Genomic DNA, 22,669 nt, shown 5'->3' with positions numbered 1-22,669 from the left:
ATTCCCTTAGTCTTTATTCAATCTGGACAATCTATTTTTGAGTTTATGCCTCTACAAATTTTAACCTCAGGATACTAGAAAGCACTCAGTTATTATCCATTTAATTTAATAGTCCTCTTGATACATATCGGGGTATTCTACTTGAAATACACGTGAATAGTTGAGGTACGCGGTATGAGTTTCCCTCGTTTTATTGAAGAATATGTTAGAACAGTCAACTTTTGTTCCTTGTTTTTGGAATTTAACCACTTTGCATAGATACAGAAATTGATTAAAACCTGAAATAAGCATATGGTAACTAAACACTTACATAATGCAAAATAAAATGTAGCCGTCACTTACGTTATAGCAACCCCATATTGTTGAAAGCTGCACCACTTGCCCTAAAGACATGGTAGAAAAATGACAACTATGTTATTTTATGGAAGAATGTGCTGCATTTTCCTAAGTTTTGGTGATCTTTTTATAGAGTACTATTAAAATATATTCACAGTCAGTTTTATGGTTCCCTTCAGGACAAAAATGTAGAATGAGGAAAAAATAAAAAAGCAATGTTTCTTTATTGTTAATTTCATCATATGGCAAAAATGGCAGTGTTATTTTCCATGTTTGTATCCTAAAATTTCTTCAGAACACTATATGTCATAAGTACCAGTACAGAAAAGGTTTGCCTCACAGCTTGTATGGTGACCAACACAATAGTATGCTATCAAAGGTACATACTTACATACTTTTTGTTTGTTTATCATGAGATTTTTGCTTACAAATCAATATAATTACTGCCAATGATCTTACATACATGCACAAGTAATCAATACTCACTTCAGTACAGTTATTTTATTTTTATATAAAAGATAAATAAAACATTTAATAATAAAATTGAGAGACATTTTAATACAAAATCTAACAAATACAAACTTTTTACAATCAAGCAACTTCATGTGCTTGGATTTTCTGGGAAGCAAAATCTTCAATATGCATTTCTGAAGTATCTGCAAACAGTAAAACATTCATGTTAACTTCAAACATACATTAAAAAACATAATTACAAAAAGGAATTAACTATTTCATAAAAGCTTGCTGTACCCATATGTGTTGGTTCAACAAAAACAGATGCCACAGTCGTTGAACTGTTCTCATGCAGGAAGCTTCGAAAATCATGATCCTGACTGTGCTGTGTTGTTGTGATGAAAGCACATCCACCCTAAACAGCACACAGCACATACATTAACATCCTGAGATTAATAATATTCATTATTTTGACAGAATGAATGAATGAATGATAAAATCCTTCAACAACAGTATAATATACACAGTTATAAATTATGGAAATATATACAGAGAGTAAAAAATCCTGACAAACTTTAGGGACAGGCTCATTACACCAAAACAAGTAAAAAAAGTCTGGTAAACATGGGCTATAAACCGTATGCGTTAAGAGATATGAGCTCTTGTTCACTTTTGATATTATCAAATACATCTCTTCTACTTCAAGCCATTTGCCTACCATATTTTGGAAGGCAGCAGTAAGGATTAAAATAAGGAAAAAAGGTCTAGTAAACATGGGATCTAAAATGCATACCTTAAGACCTATGAGCACTTGTTAAGTAGAAGAGATGTGTTCCACACTAGCGAAGATGAAAAAGTGCTCATAGCTATTACGGGATGCATTTTAGTGCCCTTGTAACCTGAAAACAGCTTTCGCATCCCGCAACTACCCTCCCAACCTGGTACAGAAGCAAATAACCAGAGCCACTTCCTCGTCCCCTCAAACCCAGAACCTCCCACAGAAGAACCACAAAAGTGCCCCACTTGTGACAGGATACTTTCCGGGACTGGACCAGACTCTGAATGTGGCTCTCCAGCAGGGATACGACTTCCTCAAATCCTGCCCTGAAATGAGATCCATCCTTCATGAAATCCTCCCCACTCCGCCAAGAGTGTCTTTCCGCCGTCCACCTAACCTTTGTAACCTGTTAGTTCATCCCTATGAAATCCCCAAACCACCTTCCCTACCCTCTGGCTCCTATCCTTGTAACCGCCCCCGATGCAAAACCTGTCCCATGCACCCTCCCACCACCACCTACTAATATGTCTGCTTGTGTCTGTATATGTGTGGATGGATATGTGTGTGTGTGCGAGTGTATACCCGTCCTTTTTTCCCCCTAAGGTAAGTCTTTCCGCTCCCGGGATTGGAATGACTCCTTACCCTCTCCCTTAAAACCCTCATCCTTTCGTCTTTCCCTCTCCTTCCCTCTTTCCTGATGAGGCAACAGTTTGTTGCGAAAGCTTGAATTTTGTGTGTATGTTTGTGTTTGTTTGTGTGTCTGTCGTCCTGCCAGCACTTTCATTTGGTAAGTCACATCATCTTTGTTTTTAGATATATATTTCCTACGTGGAATGTCTCCCTCTATTATAACTATATCCCTGGAAGGGACAGGGAGGGGAAGAAATAGTAGTGTGTGGGTGGGGAGAGAGAGGAATGCTATCTGGTGGAGCTGGCAGGCACTAGAATGCCAAGAGGCGCAGTGTGAGGAGGTTGTGAGGCAGGGAGGTGGGGAAAAAAGGAACAAAAAAGGAGAGGAATGGGGAAAGATGGGTGGATGCATTGGCAGAGGGCTGCCTATATATATATATATATATATATATATATATATATATATATATATATATATATATATATATATATATATATATATATATATATATATATATATATATAAAAAGAAAGATGATGAAACTTACCAAACAAAAGCGCTGGCAGGTCGATAGACACACAAACAAACACAAACATACACACAAAATTCTGGCTTTCGCAACCCATGGTTGCCTCGTCAGGAAAGAGGGAAGGAGGTGGGTTTTAAGGGAGAGGGTAAGGAGTCATTCCAATCCCGGGAGCGGAAAGACTTACCTTAGGGGGAAAAAAGGACAGGTATACACTCGCACACACACACATATCCATCCACACATACACAGACACAAGCAGACATTTGTAAAGGCAAAGAGTTCATCCTTTTGTCTTTCCACTCCTTCCCTCTTTCCTGACGAGGCAACCATGGGTTGCGAAAGCTAGAATTTTGTGTGTATGTTTGTGTTTGTTTGTGTGTCTATCGACCTGCCAGCGCTTTTGTTTGGTAAGTTTCACATCTTTCTTTTTAGAATATTTTTCCCACGTGGAATGTTTCCCTCTATTATATTATATATATATATATATATATATATATAAAAAACAAAGATGATTTGACTTACCAAATGAAAGTGCTGGCAGGTCGACAGACACACAAACAACCACAAACATACACACAAAATTCAAGCTTTCGCAACAAACTGTTGCCTCATCAGGAAAGAGGGAAGGAGAGGGAAAGACGAAAGGAAGTGGGTTTTAAGGGAGAGGGTAAGGAGTCATTCCAATCCCGGGAGCGGAAAGACTTACCTTAGGGGGAAAAAAGGACGGGTATACACTCGCACACACACACACACACACACATATCCATCCACACATATACAGACACAATATAGGAAAAAGACAGATTGCTACTTACTGTGAAGAAAACATGTCGTGTTGCAGACAGGCATGATTAAAAGACACTTACATAAAGCTTTCGGCCACAGCCTTCATCAGTAAAAGAGAGACACACACCATTCACACACACACAAGCAAGCACACCTCACACATACATGGCTGCCAAAGCTTGCATCTCAGGCTGGGATCCAACTACAGTAGAGCGTCGATTATCCGAAGTAATTGGGGGACATGGGTGTTCAGAAAACTGGTTTGTTCGGATAATTGAACTGTACATGTTTATTTGCCAAAAAGAAGTACTGTACAGTAAATTTATTCATAAAAACAGGCATCTCTTCTAGTATTGCAAAGGCAACTTCAGTAGGAATATATAGTATGTGGCACAGTTTATTAAACAAAAATATATTCGTATTACATATGCATTTTGCATGAACAATACACACAGTATACAAAATTAACGTTTAAAAAAATCCTTTATTGAGGTCTGTCTAAGCAAGCCTATACGCTTACGAGCTGTGCTGTGAACAGCTTTGATACTGCCGCTACTTCTACTGCCAGTGCCAAGCCGACAGAAGTGTGCTGATTGTTGAAACACAGCGACTGGCAGCTTGGCCTGTCAGCAGCGCCTTGTGAAGGCCCCATTAGAAGCAATGTTCCACCAGTGGTGGCCCAGTGCGGCGACTACTGTGGGAAACTTGGTTTGGGAGTGAGGGGTATGATGGACGGTAGGGTGGGAGAGTAACAGGTGCGAGAGATGCGAGCACCAATCTGGAAGGGACAGGGAGGGGAAGAAATAGTAGTGTGTGGGTGGGGAGAGAGAGGAATGCTATCTGGTGGAGCTGGCAGGCACTAGAATGCCAAGAGGCGCAGTGTGAGGAGGTTGTGAGGCAGGGAGGTGGGGAAAAAAGGAACAAAAAAGGAGAGGAATGGGGAAAGATGGGTGGATGCATTGGCAGAGGGCTGCAAATAAACAGGGTGGGAGATGAGAATGAGGAACAGATGACAGGAGAGAGGGGTGCAAACTGTTGGGTGGAGTGTGTGGGGACTGTATGTTACCATAGGTTGAGGCCAGGATAATTATGGGAGAGGAGAGTGTGTTGTACGGATAAATCCCATCTGTGCAATTCAGAAAAGCTGGTGTTGGAGGGAAGGATTCAGATGGCTTGGGTAGTGAAGTAGCCAATGAAATCAAGTCTTCAGTGTTCAGCTGCATGTTGTGCGACACATTGGTCTACTTTGCTCTTGGCCACAATTTAGCAATGGCCGTTCATCCTGGTGGCCAGTTGGTTGGTAATCATACCAATATAAAAAGCCGTGCAATGATTCCGGCAGAGATGGTAAATGACATGGCTGCTTTCACAGTTGGTCTGGTCCCTGATGGGGCACAATAAGCCTGTGACCGGACTGGAGTAGGTGGTGCGGGGTGGGTGGATTGGGCAGGTCTTGCACCTTGGTATCCCACAGGGATATGATCCTTGTGGCAATGGGTTGGGATTGGAAGTGGCATAGGGATGGACTAGGACGTTGTGGAGGTAGAGTGGGCGACGGAACACCTCGTTAGGTGGTGGTGGTGGTGGTGGTGGTGGTGGGTGGGGGTGGGGGGTGGGTGTAGTGTCTCGAGTAGGATGTCCCTCATTTCAGGGTAATTACTTATCATTAGGCCCTGAAATGAGGGACATCCTACAAAAGACACTTCCCACCCCTTCTAAAGTGGTTTTCTGTCACCCACCCAACCTCCACAACTTACCACAAGGATCATATCCTTGTGGAAGAGCCAGGTGCAAAACCTGTCCAATTCATCCACCCTCCACTTCCTATCCTAGTCCTGTCACAGGTTTATCCTATCCCATCACAGGCCAGTCGACCTGTGAAAGCAGCCATGTCATTCACCAGCTCTGCTGCAATCATTGTACAGCTTTTTATATTGGTATGACTACCAACCAGCTGTTCACCAGGATGAATGGCCACTGCCAAACTATCGCCAAGAGCAAAGTAGCAGACCACCCTGTGGCACAACATGAAGCTGAAGACAACACACTTGTGCACTAAATTAATCATTGAGTGTCCATTCCTTTCATACTCATGAAAGAAATGCAGGCCATCAACAAAGGAAGTAGCTTACAAAACATTCATTCCACCAATACTTGAAAACTGTGCATCAGTATGGGTTCCATACCAGATAGGACTGACAGAGGAAACAGAGAAGATCCAAAGAAGAGCAGCACATTTTGTTACAGTTTCATTTAGTAAGTGCAAAAGCATCATGAAGATGCTCAGCCAACTCCAGTGGCAGATGATGCAAGAAAGGCATTCTGCATCATGGTATGGACTACTATTATGGTTCCGAGAGTGTACATTTCTAGAAGCATCAGCCAATACATAGCTTCCTCCTATGTGCTGCTTCACTACCCGAGCCATCTGGATCCTTCCCTCCACCACCAGCTTTTCTGAACTGCACAGATGGGAGTTATCCTTACAACACATTCTCCACTCCCTTAATTATCTCAAACTCAACATATAGTAACATACTGTCCCACACCCTCCAGCAAACAGTTTCCACCCCCTCTGTACTATCATCTCGTCTTCCACCCTGGCTATTTGTAGCCCTCTGACAAAGAATCCACCCATCTTTCCCCATTCCTCTCCTTTTTTGCTCCTTTTTTTCCCACCTCCCTGTCCCACAACCTCCTGACACTGCACCTGTTGGCATTCTAGTCCCTGTACACTCCACCAGACAGTGTTTGTCTCTCTCACCACCCATACACTACTATCCTTTCCCTTTCCGTATCCCTCCAGATTGGTGCTTGCATCCCACAAAGCAGTTGCGTTTTGACCTGAGATGCTGGAGTTGGTGGTCCTGCATGTGAGGTGTGCTTGCTTGTGTGTGTGAATGGTATGTGTGTCTCTTTTAATGATGAAGGCTGTGACTTTTAATTGTGCCTGTATGCAATTTGACGTGTCTCCTTTATGGTAAGTAGCAATCTGTCTCTTCCTACATTGTTGATATTCTTACCTGGAGCTTCCATTGTTTAATTAATTGATCTACAAAACTTTTTACACCTACTGCAGAGTGCAACTCTCAAAAAATAAGAATCAGTAAGAAACTACTTAATGGTAGAAAGAAGTCAGTAAACATTTTGAGTGAATTAATGAGTCACAGATATCTGAAGTGAACGAGCCTTTAAATTTGTTGAAAAAACGGAAATGTCAGAGAGGGAAAGGGTATAGAGGAGAAGTGAAATGAGGGAGAGGACTGAGGGATAAAAGAGTACACAACAATTTAAAGAAACAAGAAATGAAGAAAGAAGCCATGTGGTTCAACTTCTCATTTATATAAATTTCGTTACAGATGACTTGCTAGTTAGTATCAGACAGAGAAGTGGAAAGGAACTGGTAGCAGCCTTGAAGGAATTGTCACCACACTGACCTTGAAGAGATCATCATCACAGTCTACTGAAGTGATTTTTGGAAAGCATGGAAAATCTGTATTAGAATGATGATAACACAAAGACAAGTATGGTTAAAGTTCCAACTCAGCTGATAAGAAAAAAATGGTTCAAATGGCTCTGAGCACTATGGGACTCAACTGCTGAGGTCATTAGTCCCCTAGAACTTAGAATTAGTTAAACCTAACTAACCTAAGGACATCACAAACATCCATGCCCGAGGCAGGATTCGAACCTGTGACCGTAGCGGTCTTGCAGTTCCAGACTGCAGCGCCTTTAACCGCACGGCCACTTCGGCCGGCGTAGCTGATAAGACATGAGGAAATAAGACCCTGGGACAGTGAAGACATTGCAGAGTAGGAGAAGGAAGAAATAAATAGTGGAAGGTAACAGATACAAAAACATTAGAAATTAAAACTGACAGAGGGCACTAAAAAGGTCTAATAAACAAAAGACAGCTATAACTTACAGATAGACAAAGATGGAAGTATGAAGGAAGCATAAACATTGAAGGTGGGATCAAAATACACTACTGGCCATTAAAATTGCTACACCAAGAAGAAATGCAGATGATAAACGGGCATTCATTGGACAAATATATTATACTAGAACTGACATGTGATTACATTTTCACGTAATTTGGGTGCATAGACCCTGAGAAATCAGTACCCAGAACAACCACCTCTGGCCGTAATAACGGCCTTGATACGCCTAGTCATTGAGTCAAACAGAGCTTGGATGGTGTGAACAGGTACAGCTGCCCATGCAGCTTCAACACGATACCACAGTTCATCAACAGTAGTGACTGGCACATTGTGACGAGCCAGTTGCTCGGCCACCATTGACCAGACATTTTCAATTGGTGAGAGATCTGGAGAATGTGCTGGCCAGGGCAGCAGTCGAACATTTTCTGTGTCCAGAAAGGCCCGTACAGGACTTGCAACATGTGGTTGTGCATTATCCTGCTGAAATGTAGGTTTTCATAGGGATCAAATGAAGGGTAGAGCCACGGGTCATAACACATCTGAAATGTAATGTCCACTGTTCAAAGTGCCGTCAATGTGAACAAGAGTGACCGAGACATGTAACCAATGGCACCCCATACCATCACACTGGGTGATACGCCACTATGGTGATGACGAATACACGCTTCCAATGTGCATTCACCACGATGTCGCCAAACACGGATGCGACCATCATGATGCTATAAACAGAACCTGGATTCATCTGGAAAAAAAAATGACATTTTGCCATTCATGCACCCAGGTTTATCATTGAGTACACCATCACAGGCGCTCCTGTCTGTGATGCAGCGTCAAGGGTAACCACAGCCATTATCTCCAAGCTGATAGTCCATGGACTTGCAAACATTGTCAAACTATTCGTGCGGATGGTTGTTGTCTTGCAAACGTCCCCATCTGTTGACTCAGGGATCGAGACATGGCTGCACAATCCATTACAGCCATGCAGATAAGATGCCTGTCATCTCGACTGTTAGTGATATGAGGCCGTTGGGATCCAGCACAGTGTTCTGTGTTACCCTCCTGAACCCACCGATTCCATATTCTGCTAACAGTCATTGGATCTCGACCAACGCGAGCAACAGTGTCGTGATACGATAAACCGCAATCGCGATATGCTACCATCCGACCTTTATCAAAGTCAGAAATGTGATGGTACACATTTCTCCTCCTTACATGAGGCATCACAACAACGTTTCACCAGGCTACACCGGTCAACTGCTGTTTGTGTATGAGAAATTGGTTGGAAACATTCCTCATGTCAGCACGTTGTAGGTGTCGCCACCGGTGCAAACCTTGTGTGAATGCTCTGAAAAGCTAATTATTTGCATATCACAGCATCCTCTTCCTGTCGGTTAAATTTCGCGTCTGTAGCACGTCATCTTCATGGTGTAGCAATTTTAATGGGCAGTAGTGTAGAATGGAAAATCAAAACATGATCAAGGTTAAAAGAATTATTAAATTATAATAATGATACTAGAAAATGAAGAAGACAGTGGAAAAATTAACATGTATTTGGTACTGACTGATGTCAGGAACCAAGCATATAAAGGAGAATAAACTTCCACCTGCCAAGATCTATAATCCCCATTGGCTTCTTTGTAATACAAAGTAGGTGTTTTCCATTTATCTGGTTACAATGCTGTATGGTCATTGTTCACTACTTACAATGTTCATTGTTTGTAACATACCACACTGGTGTAAAGGAAGTCAAGATGAGCAATTTTATACAGGCCATTTGTGCTTTATCGAGTTGGGAAAGTACCTCAAACTGGCCTACAAAAACCACCAAAGCTACAACGTAAGTGCATAACACAAGATTTTCATAATCTCTCACTCTCTATGTGCAAACCATTAATCCTAGAGAAAAAATGAAGATGACTTTTTTTTGGAGGAAATTTTATGTGTTTTATTGTGTAATGGGACACATTATATCTACCGGCTGCAGTTCTCAATTTATTAATGAGAAATATATATAAGTGACTTCTAAGCACACTCCCTCCTAACACTATACAAAAATTTGTGAGTGAACAAATTATTTCTCATATTCCCATTTTCTGGTATTCATTGTTTTATTTTGGAGGGGTGGGGTGGAATGTATTTAAACATAACTTTTGTATGTTTTTCTTGAAAAACTCAAAAATCATGGACTCCAGTAGCAACACATCACAGTGGAAAATTCAGCTATATTAAATTTCTTACAAGAAAGACCCCATTCATTTTTCCACTGGGACTAGTAGTTTGCACATTGGGAGCAAGAGAATATGAACATTTCATGCAATGCACATACACTGTAAGTTGAGGTGCTTTCCTGGCTTGCCTGCCTAAAATTGTTCATCACGACTTCCTGTACACCACTATGGTATGTCATGAATGATTATGGTTTACACCCTGTGTGTGTGTGTGTGTGTGTGTGTGTGTGTGTGTGTGTGTGCACGTTCATGCATTTGTGCGCTCACATGTGCATGTGTGTATTACTTTATGGGTAAATATAGGATTGTAACAGAGGTTGACAGTACCTGCACCTTTGTTACAAATGATTTTTTATCTGAATCTACATCTATACTCCGTAAGCCATCTTACAGCGTGTGGTGGAAGGTACCTTATGTACCAGTCTCACTTCCGCCTTTTTCTGATCCAGTCGCATACAGTTCATGTGAAGAACGATTGCTGGTAAGCCTCTGTGTGGGCTCAAATTTCTATAATTCTATCTTCATGGTATTTTCTTAAGATACACATAGGTGGAAGCTATATATTGGCTGATGCTTCTAGAAATGTACATTCTCAGAACTGTAATGCCATGATGCAGAACGCCTCTCTTGCAACACCTGCCAATAGAATTGGCTGAGCATCTCCATGATGCTTTCGCACTTACTAAATGAAACTGTAACAAAATGTGCTGCTCTTCTTCGGATCTTACCTGTTTCCTCTATCAGTCCTATCTGGTATGGAACCCGTACTGATGAGCAGGTTTCAAGTACTGGTGGAATGAGTGTTTTGTAAGCCACTTCCTTTGTTGATGGTCTACGTTTCATTCACGAGTGCGAAAGGAATGAACACTCAATGATTAAATTTGTGCATAATAACCTAGATAACAAAATTGTTTTGTAATTACATGTCATGTCTGCAAATCCACAACATCCCGAAAGATTAAGGGCTCACGCTGTGTGACCATAAAAGTAAAATTTTTTGACTGGATAAAATTAAAATTCTTAAGTTGAAAAGTGCAGAAATAAAGAAATTAAATTACTGAGTATGGCATATATAGCTGCTTCACATGGAGCATGAATGGATCAAGAGTAGTTCAAATCCAGATACAATTAAATCAAGTCACTTGTCAAAAATATCTGGTACATTATTTCGCTGGCCAGCAAATAATGAAGTAACTGACTGTAAAACCATTCTAAGAAATAAGTACAATAGTTCTACTTCAGATGAAAACAAGAACAGTTGCGTGAGGATCCAGTGAGCAGCCTGGAATTTATTTCATGGGATGTTTGATGTGGTTGCAAGGACTGAGTCATTAACACTCATGGCTCTGTCTGTCAAATGTGTCTCACAGTTAAACATAACCATGGTACTTCCTAATGATGAGACTGGTACAGAACCTTTCATGGAGCAGCTGCACTTACTGATTAAAACCTTACAAATGATTACACATGTTGAGGAAGACAACTAAATAGTCAACAAGGCGAGTGATATGCTTCAAATGTTGAAATCTGATGCTAAAGCTTGTGAACAGAGACAAACATTTATGGATTTTTCATGGCACGCCAGCCATGGCATGAAGAATACAACTCCAAAATCAATAGGATTGCAACTAACAAATGCACAAGTGTGTGTTTATGTGAACATTTGAGAAAAATTCTTCTTACTTATTTATGTGGTCAATGTTATAATTACTTCAGCAGACCCAAACAGGATGAGCAAATCAGTCTTTGAGATTTAATATCATGAAGAGTGGGGGCAGTCTGGTGAATAAGTCAGATAACAAAATTATGCTACGTCAAAGTGACATTGTTATAGAAGTGTTAAATTGACTGAGAATGATTGCATGCAAGCCAGTAAGAACTCAGTTATGAACTGGAAGCAAGCTGCACTCAAACACAATCAGGTTAAGCCAATACAATAACATCACAATATTGTTCATTAGTAAGCTGCTAAGTGAATGCTGGTATATCCCAAAGGAACAATGGTTAAGAAACTGACAAATATCATGAATAAGAGGGAGATGTTCAGTTTTCAAAATGATGATGCAGAGAATTCAAGAAATGATAGGGCATCATACACAGATTATGGCTTCATGTTTTCTAGACTGGTGACCTCAAGTTGTTCACACAAGCAGAGAGCCATCATCCTTTTATCAACAGAAGTTAAATACATAAGCCTTACCAAAGCAACAAAGGTAGATATTCACCTGTCAAAATTAATTAAAGAACTGGAATTGAGACAGTTGTCAAAAATCTTCCTGTTCAATGATATTCAGTCTGGTGAAAATCTAGCATGCAATCCAGTTTTCCTACAAAATATATCCGCATAAAATCTCATTTATACGATAGGCTCTTTGAGAGTACACACAGAAACCAAAATATCAGTTAACAGAAGACTTGGTGATAGATGTATTGGCGAAACTTCCTCTTGAATCTACACATGAAAAATGTGTTTAAGGGCTTGGTTTTTTAATCTAAAATCCTAAAATTAACATTTTGTTATTTATTTATGTCATTGGTGCAAAAAGTGAGGGGTCATGTTAAGATTTGAATTACTACCACCATGTACTTTCTTTGGCACTCACAACAGCTCCTGTGAGATATTCTTATGCTTGAGTATTTACTTCTTTAGTTATTGTTTACAGTATGAGCTTTGTCACAGTTCTGTTTAGCCTTGTGTGCAGCAAACATACACAATAAATATGTTCTGTAATTATATGTTGTCTCCACAAACCTCAACAAAAAAGTTGAAGGGGTGTGATTTACTACTTGCTGGAAGTTGTACGCATAACTCTGCAATTCAAAATAGTTGTAGTGTTTGGCCAAGCAAATCACATTATGTCCTAAAAAGCTGGCATAGGAAGTCCCAGGGTCATGTGAACTCTGTCTGTTTCCAAATGAGAAATCCACATATGAGTGTCATTGGGAAGTGATTACATAGGGGGAGGAGGGTTGGGGTATGCAGAATAATGACAACAAATACTTTAAAAAGGTAGTCTCACATAGGCTATATTCAGTGGCACAATAGTAATTGTCATCTGAATGCTAGGACCAAGGTTGGTTCAGTCAAACACAATGATTAGAGCCACAACGACAAAGAATAATAATGATCAATGGCACCCTTTGTGACATGTTCAGTCCCTCTTTTCAGCTACATGCCATCATCACCAGGACCATGTACTCACCAACAATCAATTCCTTACTCTACCAATGCAATTTTCCCTTCGAAATTCTTCCTGGAGAGAATCCAATCTACCTGATCACTACCCTGGACTAGACCCTTCTTGCCGTCTCGAGTCAAATGCTATATACGCAGAATGGTCGGATTTCAATGGAGCAACTATTTGGGCAAATACCAGGTCTGTTCAGAAAATTTCAGGACTTTTGTAATTTTGTGCCAATTGTGTGTTGAAGCAAAATGCAGTTGGTGTCCCTGCACATGCCTGTGTTTAATGTGTAAGAGCCAACAGTTTCATTGTTGTATGTCTGTTAGTTACTGTTCAAGTGTTGTGTTGTGTAGAACGTTGTGTTGCACAGTTTCTGAATTTTTAGATGGCAGAACTAGAGGAACCATGTGTCTGCTTTAAATTTTCTGTGATACTCAAGAAAACCTTTACAGAGACACACCAAATAATGCAGGCAGTGCACAGTGATGAGTGCTTAAGCCATACTCGGTGTTATGTCTGGTTCACATTGTTTAAAAATTCCAGGATGGAAGTTAAATGAACCTCCTTCAGGATGCCCTTCGAGGTGTACCAATGACGCTCACATCAGGAACGTCAATGAAACTGTGCATGCCAACCAAAGACTGACTGACAATGGGATTGCAGAAGAATGTAACATTTCGGCTGGGTCATGTCATGAAATCGTGACACAACATCTTTGAATGCATCGCGTTGCTGCAAAATTCATCCCACAGCTCATGAGATAAGACTGGGAAGACCTTGGCTCATAATCTGTGAAGAGCTTCTGGATTGCGCAAATGAGAGCAAGATGTCCCTTAAGAGGATCATAACTGGTGATGAGAAGTGGGTCTATGGTTATGATGTTGAGACCAAGGTTCAATCTTCACAATGGGTTGGGAAGGGTTCTCCAAAACCAAAAAGAGCTTCTCAGGTCATATCAAATGTCACAGCCATGCTGATAGTTTTCTTTGACTCTGAAGGACTAGTTCATCATGAATTTGTGCCACAAGCCCACACTGTTATTTAATGGTGCTGTTGGGACATGATGCAATGCCTGTGAGAAAATGCGAGAAAAATGTGGCACCACAATTCATCCATGCTGGTGCATGACTATTGCACAAAAACAAAATCACTGTGCTGCCTCATCCTCTGTCCTTTTCAGATCTGGTCCCTGTGGACTTATTTTTATCTCCAAAGCTGAAAACCCCATTGAAAGAATGAAGATTTGCAATGATAGATAAGATAAAAGAAAAAAAAAATACCAATAGCCAGAAGTGGACATGGTCTTGGGAGTGGTGTATCAATTGTGAAGCAGAGTATTTCAAAGGAGACCATGCACAATATGTAAAAGGTAAGTGTAGAAAAATTTTGTGGACAAAGTTCTGGAATTTTCTAAACAGACCTCGTATAATATCATCAAACAAACATCAGTGCAGACTAATCATAATCATGTCGGTAACCTCCATGTCAGTCACATTCATAATTTTGCCCATGATAGACACATGTTTTATGCTACCTCAAGCGTATCACGTCCCTACCCATTTTACACCTACAGGAATATACTAGTAGTTTCAGCCCCAGTGAGGAAAAAGCTTTGCAAAAGGACTCCCTAACATAGTGTGGCCCAAAGACTAACAGAATGTGTCCAAGTTGGACTGTGAAAAATTAACTAGTTCAGGTACAGCAGCACAGTCAAATTCTTTCAAGAGCAAAAGAGTGTACAGCATGAGCCCATGCAAGAGGGCTCCTTGCCACATGCATCCACTTGCCGCTATATGCTGGCAAGGCATTATACCACAGTGTCCACCTCGGCACTACAGACCACCTGTTGGTTGGTGAAAAGATGGTTACTGGAACCAAGGATGTTCCAGAATGTGGCATTGGTGTAACATATCACTCTGGCAGACTGACATGTAGCTCTATGTCTACCTACCCGACAAATGATTGTCGCAGTAGTTGGAACCTTATAACAGTTTATTAGTTAAGAATAGAAAGCCCTTTGTGAGATTTTGTCTTTTGTTTTATAAGTACATTTGTACAGATGGGTACCATATGTTTTCAAGATAGGAGAGCAATCACAGTTTTTCCACGAGATGTGCTACCCATTTGGGGTTTGCATAGTCTCTGTGTATCGGTGTTCAGATTTTGAGTAGAATGTTATGCCACAGGTTAAGAAATGGACCATGAAAATGCAGTATGATGTATTGGCAAGACAAAATAAGACCAGAGATCTGTCAAAAAGGTGATTTACGTAATGTCAGAACTGAATGTATGATTTTGAGCTCTAAATGTGAATGATGTTTCCCTGTTGCTTGATGAAAAACAGTAAGTGGTTGTACACTGACAAGCAATACCAGCATTTCCTAAAAGTAGTAGTATGTTGTATTTCTTCATAGTAAGTTGAAATTGCCAAAGATTTCAGCACAAGGATCAAGGCTGCAGTAAAGAAGTAAAAAATCTGCATCTGCAGATGTTGGTGCCCTGGCAACAGGACCCAAATAAAGCAAAGGCAACCGCTCACCCAAAGCAGATTGAAGCTTGGAGCATAGAAACACGTAACAGAAAACAGCATTCACACTACCTTTTAGTGAGTGAGGTGGAGCAGTGGTTAGCACACTGGACTCGCATTCAGGAGGATGAGGGTCCAAACCTGCCTCCAGCCATCCTGATTTAGGTTTTCCGTGATTTCCCTAAATCGTTTCGGACAAATGCCAGGATGCTTCCTTTGAAAGGGCATGGCCAGTTTCCTTCCCCATCCTCACCTAATCAGATTGAAGCAATAGTACACACATTCACACACACAACCACACAGACACTCAAACACATACTACAATGGCCACAGCAGCATTACTTATTGACACTCGATTACTGAAAGTAGTTGCCTGAGTTAATGGAAGTGGGGTGGGAGTAAGGAAGAATGCAGGAAGGGTATAGGGGGAATGAGGCAGTTCTTTGGACAAATGACTCCATGGCTGCACAACAAGACAGAAAGAGTACAAAAGATACACACATCAAAAAAAGTTTTGCATCACCCGGGTTCCCAGAACTCCTGAAGATAGATATTGACTGTGTATATTGTGTCACAGGCACAGTCCCTCTGACTGTTCAGACATGTCACTAAACCCGCCCAAAGATGTAAACAACCACGCATGAGCAGCACCTATTAGACGGAGTTCAGTTCCAGTCATTCCACCAGGAAGGAGGTACACTGCTCGTGTTGCTGTAGATGCTCAATACTGCGGTTCAATCGCGGCCGTATTGTTACTTTGTGCCAGGAAGGGCTCTCAACAAGGGAAGTGTCCAGCCATCTCGGAGTGGACCAAAGCAATGTTGTTCGGAGATAAAGAGAGACAGGAACTGTTGAGGACATGCCTTGCTCATACCGCCCAAGGGCTACTACTGCAGTGGATGACCACTACCTACGAATTATGGCTTGGAGGAACCCTGACGACAATGCCACCATGTTGAATAATGCTTTTTGTGCAGCCACAGAACAATGTGTTATGACTCAAACTGTGCGCAACTTCACTCTCGACATCCATGGTGAAGTCCATCTTTGCAATCATGACACCATGCAGCACAGTACAGATGGGCCCAACAACATGCCGAATGGACCACTCGGGATTGGCATCATGTTATCTGCACCAATGAGTGTTGCATATGCCTTCAACCAGACAATCATCAGAGAAGTGCTTGGAGGCAACCCGGTCAGGCTGAATGCTTCAGACACACTGTCCAGCGAATGCAGCAAGATGGAAGTTCCCTGTTGTTTTGGGGCGACATTATGTGAGGCCGACGTACGCCGCTGGTGGTCATGGAAGGTGCCGTAACAGCTGTATGACACATGAATGCCATCCTCTGATCAATTGTGCAACCATATCAGCAGCATATTGGCGAGGAACTCGTCTTCATGGATGATGATTCATGCCCTCATCATGCACATCTTTTGAATGACTTCCTTCAGGATAACGACATTGCTCGACTAGAGTGGCCAGCATGTTATCTGCACCAATGAGTGTTGCATATGGACCCTATTGAACATGCCTGGGATAAATTGAAAAGGGCTGTTTATGGACGACGTGACACACCAACCACTCTAAGGGATCTACGTCAAGTTGCTGTTGAGAAATGGGACAATCTGCACCAACAGTGCCTTGATGAACTTGTGGATAGTATGCCACGACAAATACAGGTATGCATCAGTGCAAAATGTGGTCTAATGCATTTGTGACTAGTGATGGTTTAATGGACATGTGCACTTACAGATTATGTTGTTTTACAATGTCTGAATACATGAGCTCGCACTGTGTAACAATGTCATGAGTGTATTTACCAGTATTGACAACGACATACAAATGTGTCAGCTTACATTATGTTGACATGGCTTAAAGCCATAATATCAGCACTTGATAATGGCCTAAGGCCTAAATTGCAACAGTGTACTAAAAACTTACAGCAGTCACTGGCAGAAAGGTGATGTCCTTTAAGAAATGTAGGCGGTGGGAGGGGGGGGACTGAAGAGGAAGAAAGGGGAAGGGGGAAAACAGGAGAGAAAGACGAGGATGAAAAGAGAGACATGAAGGGTAGAGAGAAGGGACAGAGGTTGATAAGTGTGGAGAGGGGAAGAGGAAAATGCCTGCATAAGGGGGAGGGGTGGGGGTGGGGGGGTGGGGGGAGAAAGAGTGGTGGGAGAAGGCAGTGCATGATCTGGACAGAGAAGGAGTGTTGTGGACAGAAGAGGGAACGGTGAAGCTGAGGCAGTGGCAACAGGTTAGTGGAGGTTTAGGCTAGGGGGATCACAAGAGTGACTTGGAGAGAGACTTCCCAACTGTGAGCTGGAAGGGAGTATCCAAATGACACACATCAGGCAGCAGCTGTTGAAGTTATCTGTGTTGTGGTTGCAGCATTTTCAGCAACTGGATGGTTAAGTTTGTGATTTGCCACAGTTTGGCAATGGCTGTTCATGCAAGTAGACAGTTGGTTACTTGTCATGCCCACGTAAAATGTTGCACAGTAATTGCAGCATACACAATATATAATAGGGCTCCTTTCAAATGCTGCCCTGCCTTTTTTTGGATAGGAAATGCTTATGACTAGACTGTGGTAGGAGGTGGTGGGTGGACGTATGGACAGGTCTTGCACCTGGGCTGACCACAAAGGAACGACCAGTGTGGTGCAGTATTGGGAATAAGATTGGAGTAGGGAGGGCAAAGATATTCTGTATGTTGAGTGGGTAGTGGAACACTACTTTGGGGGGGGGGGGGATGTGAGTAGGATTTCTGACAGGATATCCCTCATGTCAAGGCACAACGAGCGGTAGTCAAAACCCTGGTGGAGGATGTGGTTGAGCTTTTTAAGGCCAGGATGATACTGGGTGATGAGGAGTGCTGGGCAGGTGCCTGGTGAACCGATTTACTGGTGTCAGTGGAGCAGATGGTGTGTATTTTGACAACTCCTGCTTTCAACTGTAGATGTGGCCTCCACCGGTCATTAGGCTGCAAGGAAGAGACTTTTTGATTTGCATTAAACGACAGCTGTTAAAGTGGAGGTATTGTTGATGGTTGATGAGCTTCATATGGACGGATGTATTTAAGAGGCATCTGAGAGGTGCAAATTGATATCTAGGAAGGCGGATCATTGAGTTGAGAAGGACCAGGTGAAGCAGATAAGGAAATAAATGCTGAGGTTATATAGGAAAGAGCAAAGGTTGTCCTTGTCATCAGTCCAGATCATGGAAATGTCATCAATGAATCTGAATCAGACAAGGAGCTTTAGATGTTGACTGGATACGAAGGATTCCTTCAGATTACCCTTAAATAAGTTGAGTACCCATGGAAGTACCACGGATTTGTTTCTAGATTTGTCTCTTGAAAGTGAAATAATTATGGGCCAGGATATTATGTTGCCTAGGAGCATTAGGAAATAAGTGGTGGGTTTGGTATCAGGATGATGTTGGGAAAGGGCATGGGCATGCGGGATGTTGGTATACAAAGATGTCGCATCCACAGTGACCAACAAGGTAAAAGGACAGGAACTGTGGAGAGGCACGAAGGAAGAGAGCAGTGTCTTAAATGTAGGATGAGAGGTTACAGGCAATAGTTTTGAGGTCTGAAAGCAGGCATATAATATATCAGCTATGCTGCAATTACTGTGCAGCATTCTATGTGGGTATGACAAGTAACCAATTATGTACTCACATGAATGGCCACTGACAAACTGTGACAAACCAGAAACTTGACAATCCAGTGCTCAACATGCTGCCCACCACAATATAAATGACTTCAGCAGCTGCTTCACTGCAATACTTCTACTTGCACGAATGGTCACCATCAAACAGTGATTCTCTCCTTTTCTTACCATCCTCTTTTTTCCTCTTCAGTTACTCTCCCCTCTCCTGACATCTCTTTTCGTTGTAATATCTGTACTCTTTTCATCTTATTGTGTGGCTGCAGAATCATCTGTCCAAAGACTTGCCTCTTTCCTACCCTCTTCTTGTGTCATTCCCTACTCCCTTACCACCTACATCAGCTCAGGCAACTGCTTTCAGTAATCGAGTATCAACAATTAGTCTTGCTGTGGCACGAGACTTTGTGTTTGGGTCTCTCTCTCTCTCTCCCCCTCTGTGTGTGTGTGTGTGTGTGTGTGTGTGTGTGTGTGTGTGTGTGTGTGTGTGAGCTAGTGCTCAAAAGCAAGTGTGAATGTGCTGTTTCTCGTTGTGTGTATCTATGCTCCAAGCATTTATCAACTATTGGTGAGTGGTTACCTTTCCTTTATTTTACGAAGAAGTTGATATTTTAACTGAAGATTTATTGACAATTAATGCTGTTGTCATTAGCAGTGAAGTTAACAGAAGAACATTATGACAAAATAAATAAGCTGTTACATCTAAGGAGGTAATGTGTTTTGAGAAAAAATAATTCATCAATGAATGATAACTAAATTAATTGACAACAATTATATTACAGAAGAATTAACATCTATGACTTGGAAGATTGGTGGCCAAGACTACAAGGGACTACAAATGTTTCATCAATTTCAAAATTGCCACAGCATCATGAAGTGGCATTGTCAGCTGTGCACATATGAACAGTAGAATTATTGTTGCGATGCTGTGATCCATGCCAGCAACTCTGGTGACCTGTGTTGAAGCCAAATTAAATGTAGTTTATTTTTTGTGTGGTGTTTGTTTTGAGGTGGTAAAGCTGTATTTGTATGTAGAAGATTATTTTTTACAAGAGTTACCTTCCTCACAGTAACAGTCATTGGTAAGAAAAGGTTAGTGTTAAACTCAATATCATTTAACTGCATGCCTGCAATGCTCTGAAAACTGGAGGAAATGGTGAAAACTATAACTGAGCTAAATGCTAAAACAGGATAATTAAATACTGATTTGAGAGCAGAACAGAGGCTCAAGGTGTTAAGATTTGAAAAGGCTCTTGTGGAGATAGAGGAACAGACAATCATTGAACTTAAAAAGAAACTAGATATCACTACTGCTGATTTAAGTGAGAATACATCCAAATAATAGGTTAGATGAGTATGTGGAGGAATCCCATCAGGGAGACAAAGAAAGAAGCAGAAATATTTCAGAATTAGAATCTAAAATCTTAAATGTAAAAGATGAGTTATATTTTTGCATATCTGTATAGTCTGGGTTAGTCGTAAACACATTACGTACATGTTTTGGCAAACTGAATACTGAATCTAAATAAACTTCTGTCAGGAGTGTTAGTCTGAATAATTCAAAACAGAATACAGATTTAAGTGACATAAATGTACCTCACTACATTACAATTTTGGAAGAATGTAGTAGTGACTTATTGGAGAAAATGTTCACCCAAATGTTACATTATCAGTCAACACATCTATTTTGTCAGATCCCATCTGCAGTCAATCTGTCCAGGAAATATCATTTAATTTCAATGCACAGTTACAATTAAAGTAGTGGTACAATATTTGACAGAATTTTATCATCAATTTAGAAATGGTTACTTGAATTCTTGTAGTCCAGTGGCATTTGATGTCTATTATCCTGATGTGTCTAATGCTTACACATAAATGTATGCTAGTAACTATGTATTAACATTAAGTAAGGAGATTATTTACAAAAAGAACAAGCTGAGGTTTAGCTGTACACTTAAACAGTATGCTTCATTAAATGAAGACTTTAAATTTCTGTGGAAAATAAAAAAGAAATGGAAAGGTAGAGCTGAGGTGGAATGTCAATGGTCATGTCCCTATATTAAACAAACTGAGGTACATGGGTGGCATAACAAGAAATGCATCTTGGGATGCACTTTTCAATGCCACTGGCATGAAGTCCTTGTAAGTTACGTGCTATGTCACCTCAGAGAAGTCACAATCTCAGTGAATTTTGTAGAGGGACTGCCACAAGGCCTGAGTTGATCATTATATTCCTTCATATTTTGGTTTCTGTACAAGATCCTTCATCTTTTGCAACCTATCTAGTTAAATTTATATTTATATATTTAAAAAAGATGCTGTGACTTACCAAACGGGAAAGCGCTGGTAGATAGACACAATAAAAAACACACAAACACATACACAAATATCAAGCTTTTGCAACCCACGGTTGCTTCATCAGGAAAGAGGGAAGGAGAGGGAAAGACAAAAGGATGTGGGTTTTAAGGGAGAGGGTAAGGAGTCATTCCAATCCTGGGAGCGGAAAGACTTACCTGAGGGGGAAAAAGGGACAGGTATACACTCACACACACACACATATCCATCCGCACATATACAGACATGAGCAGACATATGTAAAGGCAAAGAGTTTGGGCAGAGATGTCAGTCGAGGCGGAAGTACAGAGGCAAGCCTCTTTTTTAAATGTATTTTTCCCATGTGGAATGTTTCTTTCTATTAAATTTATATTTACTTTGACTATTCCTTTCTATTATGCTAAAGCAGTGAGACACTATGAGGCGCTTCAGTTACAACGGAGAGACTGCTCTTCTCTCACAGGCCCTACTCACTATCATTCAATGCAAATAATAAAGTGGGTGCTGCCTTATTTTATATTTTTTGTAAGAATCTCTCACATCCTCACAATGATATTAGTTACATGCCAGTAGCACTTTGCACTAAGACATGATATAAACTTTTAGAAGATTGACGTGAATGTGACTAGCATACATTCTCCATGATCACCGTTATCAAGGCTAATTTACTTTAGAATAATACAAGAGGTGATGTTACTACAGATGCAAAGAAGTACTTTACCTATATACTGTATTCTATAATACATATCTACAGGGTGATCAGAAACAATCTGAAACGCTTGTAAGGGTGTTGCAGGGTAGGTTGTGCTAAGAAATAACTGTTAAGAAAAAAGTTTGATATGTTGCATTGTTTCTGATTTAATTAGCATTGAAGTTAGCCAATCAGGTCATTGTGCATGCAAGTTTAAGTGGCCCACAAGAGATGTTTTGTGAAATGTGTTCTTCATTTGGTTTCCTAAAACCGAATATGAGAGGGATACAAAAATTGGACTTGGAACAGTAATAAGGATTGAACCTGAGCAAAAGGCTGGGCAGTTTCATGCACACTGTGAACACCTGACACTAATTGTATCTGGCAGGCCACTTAAATTCTCATGCAGAAGGGCCTGATCATCTAACTTCAATGCTTAGTAGTTCAGAAATGGCACAACTTATCAAATCTTTTTCTTAACAATTATTGCTCAGCACAACCTACTCTGAAACACCTTTACAAGCTATTCAGACTGTTTCTGACCATCCTGTACAGTGTGTAAAAATACGTTAAAAG

The 22,669-nt window shown here is 40.9% G+C and overlaps 1 protein-coding gene across 3 annotated transcripts in view; it reads right to left on the bottom strand.

Moving 5' to 3' along the window:
* Positions 1-541: 541 nt before the first annotated feature.
* LOC126457099 (BRCA2-interacting transcriptional repressor EMSY-like) overlaps positions 542-22,669 on the bottom strand; it is a 320,327-nt gene continuing 298,199 nt past the window's right edge. For all 3 annotated transcript variants that reach the window (XM_050093126.1, XM_050093127.1, XM_050093128.1), the window contains 2 exons: positions 1,087-1,204; positions 542-992 (listed from right to left, as the gene is read on the bottom strand). In XM_050093126.1, the coding sequence (XP_049949083.1) occupies positions 928-992; positions 1,087-1,204 (183 nt within the window). In that variant the 3' untranslated portion in view covers positions 542-927. The remainder of the gene's footprint in view (positions 993-1,086; positions 1,205-22,669) is intronic.

Source organism: Schistocerca serialis, chromosome 2 (assembly GCF_023864345.2).
Source record: "Schistocerca serialis cubense isolate TAMUIC-IGC-003099 chromosome 2, iqSchSeri2.2, whole genome shotgun sequence".
Taxonomy (NCBI): Eukaryota; Metazoa; Arthropoda; class Insecta; order Orthoptera; family Acrididae; genus Schistocerca; species Schistocerca serialis.
This window is presented reverse-complemented; position numbering and strand designations above follow the sequence as displayed.